Source organism: Solanum stenotomum, chromosome 1, assembly GCF_019186545.1.
Source record: "Solanum stenotomum isolate F172 chromosome 1, ASM1918654v1, whole genome shotgun sequence".
NCBI lineage: Eukaryota > Viridiplantae > Streptophyta > Magnoliopsida > Solanales > Solanaceae > Solanum > Solanum stenotomum.
In genome coordinates, this window is record NC_064282.1 from 12,270,233 (window position 1) to 12,281,447 (window position 11,215).

The 11,215-nt window shown below is 30.0% G+C and overlaps 1 protein-coding gene and 1 pseudogene across 1 annotated transcript; one reads left to right on the forward strand and one right to left on the reverse strand.

Moving 5' to 3' along the window:
• Window positions 1-6,657: 6,657 nt before the first annotated feature.
• LOC125855787 (NAC domain-containing protein 96-like) lies at window positions 6,658-7,288 on the reverse strand (annotated as a pseudogene).
• A 765-nt stretch (window positions 7,289-8,053) lies between these two features.
• Window positions 8,054-8,461, forward strand: LOC125855872 (putative zinc finger A20 and AN1 domain-containing stress-associated protein 8). The gene has a single exon (XM_049535548.1). It carries the CDS (start codon window positions 8,054-8,056, stop codon window positions 8,459-8,461), a length of 408 nt encoding a protein of 135 aa, XP_049391505.1.
• Window positions 8,462-11,215: the final 2,754 nt, after the last annotated feature.

An 11,215-nucleotide genomic window follows, 5' to 3' on the forward strand; every position in this document is an offset into this window, starting at 1 on the left:
TTTCAAGCGTTCACCAAATCTTCAACTGTCTACAATATGAACCCCTATGCCTCTATTTATAGTGCAACAAAGAGGCATACAAAAGGTTAGTCATAACCATGACATTAACATGAATATAATGGAGGGAGTTATGGAAGTGAAAGGTTACAAGAATAATGGTTATAAAGTTGGAGGTTATGGTTATCTTCATAATGGAGGAAAGTAATGGAGATAATGGGTGAGAGTAACTTCTTGGTGTAATGGACATATATCCACACTATAATATTTTATAACACTCCCCCTTAAATGTCCATAGATAATATGTCTCGTTAAAACCTTACTAGGAAAAAACTCTGTGGGAAAAAATTCCAGTGAAGGAAAAAGAGTACAAATATCTTTTAATACGCTTTGAATGTTGCCTCGTTAAAAACCTTACCAGGAAAACCCAATTGGGATAAAATCATGGTTAAGAAAAAGAGTACAACACGTATTTTTCTCCCCTGATAAAAACTTTACTTGATATCTCGTAGACGATGCATTCCAATCTTATATCACAACTTCTCAAATATTGACGTTGGCAATCCTTAGTGAATAAGTTTACAAGATTATTACTTGAACGGGTCTTTGAATGTCAATCTCTACATTTTGTTGAAGATCATGTGTGAAAAAGACTTTTGGTGAAATATGCTTTGTCCGATCTCCTTTGATTGTATCCTTTCTTCAATTCATGAGCTATATAATATTTCCGTATATGGTGGCTGGAATATCCTTTTCAAAAGAAAATCTCATATTTTTTGAATATGATAGATTATGATTCCAACCAAACACACTCCCGACTTAATTCATAAATCCATATTATTTCTGCATGATTTGAAGAAGTGGTTACTAGTGTGATTCTTTGAATTTTCAAGATATTGTTGTGTCTCCGTATGTAAATAATAGTCCATTTGCGATCGAGCTTTATGCAGATCAAATAAATATTTTGCATCTACATAATCAAATCATTTCTGATTCGGGTATTGATCATTTCAATTTTATTGAAGCTCGTCTTTTCTTGGAAAAGAAAATCACACATCTTCTATGTGTTGAGTCACTTGCTTTGTTAGTTCATTGTCATAACTTGAATGATAATATGACAATCCTTTCACATAACTTTCGTTATGTATATCAAATAATCTTCTAGCATTTGCATAACCAACAATCTTTAAGTGCACCAATTGCACTAATACATGACATTTTAAATCATTTTCATGAGATCAAAAAGATTCTTTCTCTATGTTAAGCAGTCTTAAAACCATTGGGTACTCAATGGAACTGCTTTAAGACCTTTTAAATCCTTCAAGGATTTTTATATAACCATCATCATCTAGTTAAACATAATAATCATTCATTATGCATATTCAAGTATTTCATCTATTGCCAGATTGAAACAAGTCTCTTTGCATTCACCACTGGAGAACATATCTCTATTTAATAATGTCAAGATTTTTGCGAAAATCCTTTATGCCCTGAGGCACAAACCGCACTTATATCTTACGGTTATACTTTCGCACAATAATTCATTTGTACGACACTGACATTATATTTTTCTCCATGAACTATAAGATCAAAAACACTTTTATAAGTGAAACAAAATATAATTGAATAGTGCATTTTATTTGGCCAATCATTTATCTGTCTACACTATATGACTGATTCGAATTTAAGATCCTCGTAACCATTTATAGCATTGAGTGCTACTTCATATCAAATATATCGTTGACGGTCATTTTGATATCGATTTCAATACGACATAACTTATCGAGATCTCTTCATTTTTCATCATTTTCAGGTACCTAAATCTTTTCCAATGTTTTATGAAGTGTTATGTCATAGTGCTCTTTCAAAGCATTTACCTCATTATCATGACCATTTTGATAATTTGCTCCTCTCCTTTCTCAAGGAATTTTATGTTTGGAATCGATTGGTCTATCACGCTTCTGGCGTACCATAGACTCTGTCCTTTAAGGACTATTTATTGGAGCATTTGCAACTTAATTAAAATATTGGGTCAGCAAATACATCTGGCAAATTATTTGCAATATTTTGCAAATGAATTATCTCTTGAACTTCAAGTTCATATTTTTTTTAATGAGGATCTAGATAATTCACCCCACACATAATTTTCACCGGCTAAACATAACTCCCCCTAATGTTAGGAAATCTAACATTTACCCCAACGACATTTGGGGATCCATCTTTGTGCGTGGTGGAGAAATAAAATCATATGTGCACACATCAAATATTTAGATGAAAATTATTTGGTTCCTGAGCCTGAACCAATTGTGGTGGGAGAACCTTGTTGGCTTGATGCATACACGTTAAATAAACTCATCTCATACCAAATTTTATTTGAGAGATTTGTTCTCATAATCAATGGTCTAGCTATAATTGGAGGCAAACAATTTCTGGTAAACCAACTAGTATTATCAACATAATTTTATAGTTTGGAACTGTGCTCTTAATTTAACAATTTGAGCAAACAACCTTACAAAAATCAATTTGTAAGTTGATACAAATGCACATGTGACCATACCATGGATGCATCTATTAAATCATAATAGTAAGCGGTCCACATAGCAGGTGAACGGACCCATATTCACTTTTTATATGTTCCAAATAATTTCAGGTGATACAATCCCAACCTCAGCTGGTACAATGATCATTTTATCATGAGAACAAGCAACACATGAGAATTCTTGAAGAATCTTTTAATTCTTCAACATATAACCACATGAATTCTCAATTCTTTCGCATCACATTTGAACCGAAATGGTCAACCGATTATGCCAAGTGATATTTATTCTAGTAAACTTCTAGTTTACTTTTGCATGTGATTCTATCATCATGCCTATATTTGTATACAACAAACAAGAGAAAGGCGGGTAACCTTTTATGTAAATATTCATAACCCGCTTTGATTGTAGTAATCTGAAGATATTTAATCTTTCAATAATTTACAGTCTCAATATAATAATTTTTTTTCAATTCCTCCGAAACTTAAAAAGTTTCTTTTGAGACTTACTACAACCTCAATATTATGAACTATTTTCATTTCTGGATAGTAACAAATTAGTTCTTCCGAAACTCTTAATTAAGTTTGTGTTCTGCCACAAATTTCACAACACAATTCTTATGGTGACCATCTCCTTCAAGGAGAAAATTATCATTATTGTCATGGTTAAAATTATTACATGCAAGATTTATTTCTTGACAACCAATGACAAATTTGTGTTGCCGCACAACATTTATTTTGGTCATGACCACAACCTTTATAGAAAAAAATTATTTCTTTCTTTTGTCTCCAATAGTTCATGATAAAACATACAACAATATTTGTGTAGTACTCAAAGTATATGACCAAAATAACCATTTATGTCAAAATATGTTATTTTTTTCAATATCTCAAACCTCCCGTAGAGGTGAGATGTGAATTTATCCAACCATACATGAACATGTCCTTATCCATACGAACACAAGTCACATTCTCTTCAAGAAATGAACCATAACCATTTGTACATATTGCATAAGTTTTTATCAGAAACGCATTGCCATGTTTTGGCATTATCACATTTATGTGACTCACCTCAACATCACTTTAAGAGGTCAAATGTACCAAATATACTACCATTTTGTATTCCTTTATTTTGATGGAGGATTTACAAACTTTTTAAATTGGTTTGCATCAACAACAATGTGCCCAATATCTTTTCATACCACTGTGATGGATAAAAATTACATCCACATTTGAAGGACCATCTTAAGAGACAATGTGCCCAATAACCTTTCATACCACTTTGATAGACAAAATTACCTTCATATTTGAAAGACCATCTTAAGAACCCATAATGTTCTTCCTTTTAATTATCACAATGATGACCATCAACATTTTACCACACCCATATTCATACATTCAACCACTTGTCATTTTTCAGACATATTATACATTGTTATCACATTCACATAAGAGAATGGAGAAAATTAATTGGGCATATTTCATGACTTTCCGTCAAAAGTATATAACTTTATGTTAGTCATCATTATATCATCACTATAGTGCATTAGGACTTAAACTCAATGTCTTACCCATATAAAGACGCCTTTGGTCATAAATCAATGGGACTTGAACCCAACTTCTTATTATCATGGTGCACCGAGACTTTAGTCGATGTCTTACCCACTTGGTGCGGTGAAACTTGAATTCACCGTCTTACCCTCAATCAATGTCTTAATAAACCAAATGCATTACCAAAAAACAATATTGAATACCATAAATATAATCTGAATTTGACTTAAAATTGAGTAAAAATGAACAAAACTAATTAATTAGAACAACATGCTGGAACCATATAAAAGTGCCAAGTTAAAATAAATTAAAACATTTTGAATAGTCCCTCTCAACATTGTTATGAAGATTAGCATAATATACTAACCATTTTAAAATAGCCACAAAACAAACTTTGTTAGTACAAATAATATATTAATAACTCAACAAGTAAATGTTTATATAAAGAAAAATCAAGAGGTGCAAAAGTAACCAATAATGATGATCTAATTAGTATGTATATGCCACATAACTCAATAACTTATCTTTTAATAAAACAAGATCATAAAGAACAATTTCTTTACAAATTATTAACTTACAAAAATAATTTTACTTTTAAAATATATAAGTGATCAAATTGATAGACTCATATAATTTTGAGATGGTAAGAAAACTAATGATGAATAATCAAAAGTAAAATATAAAATAGATTATATAGTAATTAACCTTGTTTCTGAGAGGAAAATAAACACAAATATTTTTACCTTCTTTACATTTACTTTGCTTCAATCCTTCAATAGTAGAACAATCGAGCTGATAACGTATTGTAAAACTTAAGAACAAAAGAACAATATAAAGATGAAGACAAGAAGAATATAAGACAAGAGGAACAATATGAGATAACTTTCTTTCTTTCAAGTGTTCACCAAATCTTCAAGTGTCTACAATATGAACCTTTATGCCTATTTATAGTGCAACATAGAGGCATACAAAAGGTTAGTCATAAACATGACATTAACATGAATATAATGGAGGAAGTTATGGAAGTGAAAGGTTACAAGAATAATGGTTATAAAGTTGGAGGTTATGGAGGTTATGGTTATCTTCATAATGGAGGAAAGTAATGGAGATAATGGGTCAGAGTAACTTCTTGGTGTAATGGACATCCACACTATAATATTTTATAACAATACATAGATATATAAAATATATATATAAAAAATTATAACAGTGTTCATAAAATTGATATACAATATTATACACCTAATTTACAACAATATATAAAATTTTAGGAGTTGTTTATACACACATATATAATACTATAATATTATATACTACTATACAAAAACTGACTTTATCTTCGTCCTTGAATTCAAGCATTAGACTCATCCAAAACACCTAAACACTACATCAAATCACCCTAAATTTTATATCTAGATTACTCAATACGTACCTAGTCTTTTGTAGCAATACTCACTCGAAAAGAAGCCTATCTACAAAAAAAAAAAATTCAAAATTTCAAGCTAATTACAAAAATTGAAATAAATAATAAATATGAACTCTGTAATTGCTTGTAAAGTACGGGAAGAAGCAAATAAAATAAAAGTCAAACCCCAACATATAGGCAACAATATCATATTATTTCTCAAATGTATAAATTGGTTTTGGAAATTTTACAAATTTTCTGATTAATAAAATTCAAAAATAGAGATTGTTCAAGTAATTCAACAGATCTTTGTCCGCAATGCACTACATTCAGTTACAATTATCCACAATACTAGGAGAATCATTATTGTGCTAAAATGAAAAATCTCACTAGGCATCTCGATCTAAATTCTCATTAATACGGATCAAAATATAAATATTTATTTTTTGATATTTTCAGAGTAATTTTAAATTAAATTGTGATCATCTTGTTTTCAATGGAAATGCCTAGAAATAAAATTAGGATTAGCAAGTAGATAGTGTCATGACTTGTTACCGACCCTAATTTTATCTCTATACATCTCAATCAAAAACAAGATGATCACATCCTAATTCAAATATACTTTGAGAACATTGAAATATATAGTTATTCAAATCTAACCCAACAGTTGGCTTGAAGCATTTGGGATGGTAGTTAAAGCATTTTTATTGAGAGATGAAAATAGAAATTTGACTGTACAAAGAAAATATAAATTTGAAAGCAAATCAAAAAAGTTATAATAACATCGTAGATTCTGGCCTCAAGTTTATCACGTTTACATGGAGGATTTTTCTTAGCCAAATCACACGGCCAACAGACTTGTAATCGAAAGTACATGCATGTTCTTCATGATACCTATGAACACTACAAAACATTCCTTTACATCGACACTAAATCCTATTAATCCCAGTTTCTTCTGGCAAGTCATGCATCTTTGCTTAGTCAAATTTTTTGTATCTACTTGATTCCATAGACAAAACAAAAAGAAAATAAAGGTACAATATATATATATATATATATATATATATATATATATTATATTACAAGAAAAATTGAGAGTATACTAATTGTTAAATTCTATAACAAAGTCTATGTTTTCAAGATCAATATCAGCTCATGGATATCCCTTTCAGCATTCTATATTACGATCACCATCGTCTTCTTTGTCCATAATAGCAAGTACTTCATCTCCAACATCGTCTTCCTCTACAATAATGTCGTCTTCTAATTGCAAAGATGAATCAATAAGTTCTTCAACGTCATTCATATTCTCATCACTAGTAGATTTTCCCTTCTTCTTTATCTTACATATTACATAACCCTTGTTCTTAATTTCTCTAGCACCCAAATAACATCATACAAAGAGTATGCCGTCATTAGCCACTCACCATTAGCATTCTTGTTACCACTTTCGCCGCAGGTGTACTTCAAACTTTTCACATAACCCATAAGTCTACATTTGTTGTCAAACACCTCTTTTCCCTTTCCTTGTGGCTTCCACGTACCCTTCCCCACAGTTCGGAGAACTCTTTTCCATTTGGATTTTTTTTCTTTTGGAGCGTTATGAAGTAACGTGGGTAGCTGTTAGCGCCTTCAAAAATCTGCCAAGGTTCGTTCTCCGCGTAAAGATTAACCACCTCCATAAATTGATTCTGATTGGAAAGTAATTCATCTCGCGTAAATCATACTAAGTAATTCATGAGTTCAATATTTTTCGGAGAAAATATATAACCCAACCGACCTATCTTAGCTCGAGTCATTATTTTAGTGATTGATGAATTAAAGAAACAATAATATGAATAGAGTTATAGATTTCTATTTAAAAATAGTGACCAAATTAAACTAAAACTAGAAACCACTCTAACAAATCTTAATTAAACATAAATAAGTGAATACCATAATTTATAGACAGAAATTTGGTATTCATAATGAATATCAAATTAGGAGTTACCTAATTTTGATTGGCTAACTTTTTTTTTAGCGGTTGTTTCCTACTTTTCCAACACGGATTTTAATAGTGAACATGTTAAGTTTTTATCATAAGTTTATATATGGAATCTTTAAGTGTTTTGAATTATAAAATTGTCATATTTGGAAATTATCTAAAAATAAATTAAGACCAATTTTATTATTATTATTATTTTTTATAATTTTCAAATATGACGATTTTATATTTCAAAAAACGCTTGAAGATTCCATATCTGAACTTATTATAAAAATTTAGCATAATTCCTATTAAAATCCGTGTTGGAAAAGGAAATATTAATATTCCCCAAAACCGAAACCAAATCAAAAGAAAAGGAAAGGGCAAACAACCGCTAGAAAAAAAAAGTTAGCCAATCAAAATTAGGTAACTCCTAATTTGATTTTCATTAGGAATACCAAATTTTCTCCCTATATATTATCACCACCAAAAGGCAAAAGCAACACTCATCAATTAAGAGCTAATATAATTTTCTCTAATAGTAAGAAATAATCAAAATATTAGTATACAAGAAAGTGATAATAAATCAAATTAAAGGAAGATGACTTCTTGTGACAAAGTAGAAAATCCAATTCTATGTGCAAGGGGTTGTGGTTTTTATGGAACATCAAGCAATAACAACCTTTGTTCCCAATGTTACAAAGCTTTTCTTAAAGAAGAAGAGGCCAAGAATGTATCTTACAAGAAATCTTCTCTTACTTTTCATGATGATTCTGAAGGTACAACTAAGAACGTTGATTCAACGATGAAGATTAAGCAAAGATGCATGACTTGCAAGAAGAAAGTAGGATTAACAGGGTTTAGTTGTCGATGTGAAGGAATGTTTTGTAAGGTTCATAGGTATCCTGAAGAACATGCATGTACGTACGATTTCAAGTCAATTGGTCATGTGACTTTGGCTAAGGAAAATCCTCCATGTAGATCTGATAAACTTGAGACTAGGATCTAGGATATTGTTGTAGTTGTTTCGATTTTTCTTTTAAATTTAATCTACTCTTTTAATTTTTAGAATTAAATTTCAATTTGCATATCTCAATAAAAATGATTTACCATCCCAAATTGGTATGTTGTTGCTATCGTTAATGAAAAGTTAGCTAATTTTTAAAGGGTGAAAAAAATATATCAATTTTCCTCTCTAACTTTGTAGGAAACAATAAAATCAGATTCTCCTTCGATTTTAAATATATATCTCATGGTATAATTTTTCAATCAAACACTATGTAGTATTAGCCCATGGATCAAGCGCTTGGAGCATCCAAAATCTTTCTATGAAAAAATTTATGAGGACCTCTGTAATGAGCTGGGGAACATTACGTATAGTCCCACCATTTGTAATGCTTATTTTTGTATTTACAAGTCAATTTTTAGGAATTACGTGACTTTTTTTATTTTTCGTATATATTAGCCCATGAATCTGGCGCTTTGAAGCACCCTATCAAATTTCAAAAAAAACTTAATAAGGACCTTCGTAATTAGTTGGGGACATTACATATTGAGTTACATTTCCATCATTATATCTAGTTACAAGAATATTCACCTTAAGAAAAACATAACATTTTTGTTCATAACTTTAATGTTGATTATTATATTAATAAAATTATACTAATTTTTTATTTATTAAATTCATGATTTTGCAAGAGACGTCCATGAAAAAGAGCCAGAGATGCACAAAACCACAGTTTTAGTAATCATCCTACCACTATTTCACTGTTTTCTTACAACAGTTTTAAAAATTCGGTATATAATATTATACATAGCTATATAATAATATATATAAAAAAAATTATAACAGTGTTCATAAATTTGATATACAATATTATACACCTAATTTACAACAATATATAAAATTTTAGGAGGTGTTTATACACATATATAATACTATACAATATTATATATTACTATACAAAAACTGACTTCATCTTCGTCCTTGAATTCAAGCATTAGACTCATCCAAAACACCATCAAATCACCCAAAATTTCATATCTAGATTACTCAATACGTACCTAATCTTTTGTAGCAATACTCACCCGAAAAGAAGCCTATTTACCAAAGAAAAAACAATTTTTAAAATTTTAAATTTCAAGCTAATCACAAAAATTGAAATAAATAGTAAATATGAACTCTGTAATCGCTTGTAAAGTACGGGAAGAAGCAAATAAAATAAAAGTCAAACCCCAACATATAGGCAACGATATCATATTATTTCTCACATGTATAAATTAATTTTGGGAATTTTACAAATTTTCTGATAAATAAAATCCAAAAATAGAAATTGTTCAAGTAATTCAACAGATCTTTGTCCGCAATGCACTACATTCAGTTACAATTGTCCACAATACTAAGAGAATCATTATTGTACGTACTCAAATGAAAAATCTCACTAGGTATCTCGATCTAAATTCTCATTATTACAGATTAAAATATAAATATTTATTTTTTGATATTTTTAGAGTAATTTTAAATTAAATTGTGATCATCTTGTTTTCAATGGAGATGCATAGAAAAAAATTAGGATTGGTAAATACAGAGTGTCATGACTTGTTACCGACCCTAATTTTATCTCTATACATCTCAATCGAAAACAAGATGATCATAACCTAATTCAAATATACTTTGAAAACATTGAAATAATTTTATGTGACATCTCTGAACCCTAGATGTTGCAACATAAACACTCAAAAATAGAGAGGAAAGAAAGAAAGAAAGAGATTGTGCTTGAAAATTTCTAGATCTCAATTTGCATTAGAGAAATCATTGGAGGGGTGAAAAATTAAGGATCAAAATAAGGATATTTATAGTCGGTGTGAGATATTCTTATAAGATAATATTTGAAAATCTAATAAATGACATTCTATATATATTGATTTACATTAGATTTTATCAGAAGTCAAAATAAGACAAAACTTATCAATCTTAAAAATCTACCAAAAAAAAATATAATATTCTTAGCAAGTAAATCAACATCTTAAAATAGGTAAATAAATTAATATTATTTACCTATTTTATTATGATGATTTACTTGCTAAGATAATTATATATATAAAAAAAATATTTACAATCAAAGAGCAACAGTCAAAGTCAGGGATAAAGATTGCCCTTGAACTATGCGAATGTGCTGGACTACCTCTTTTAAAATTCTATCAGTATTCAATCTGCAATTGATTAAGATAAAATTTAATGAAAAGATTATTTAAATTGATTACATGACTTTCTAAGTGAAATATAAATATTTGTGTGATTTTTTAAGTGAAACATCAATAGTTGAATGACTTTTGAATTAAAAAACAAAGTTAAAGTACTTTCTAAGTGAACTATTCAAAGTTGAGGAGATATTATCTCTGATATACCGTGAGTTTACGGTATTTCTAATACATTTCACTTACAAGTTGTGTGTGTCTAGGGCCTTTTTATATTGGTTTTTATGTGTTTTATCATGTTTTGCAGGAAAGGTGTTCAGGCGCGAAAGTTTAGAGACAGCTGAAGAAAATGCAGAAAAGGGCATCCACGGAGGTCATCTACGGACCGTAGGTCCATTCACGGTCCGTAGGTGAGGACCGTAGATCAGCAGGAAAGTGTTGAGGACAAATCAGGGAAATCTGACCAAGTGTGGAACCACGGTGCCCATTGACGGTCCGTAGATTGATCTACGGACCGTACTGTTGATCCGTAGATTGAGACTGCGAGGGTTCCAGTACCTGATTT

What these genes read in the sequence shown, in the direction of transcription:
- LOC125855872 (XM_049535548.1), top strand. Translation starts at nt 8,054, where the DNA reads ATGACTTCTTGTGACAAAGTAGAAAATCCAATTCTATGTGCAAGGGGT.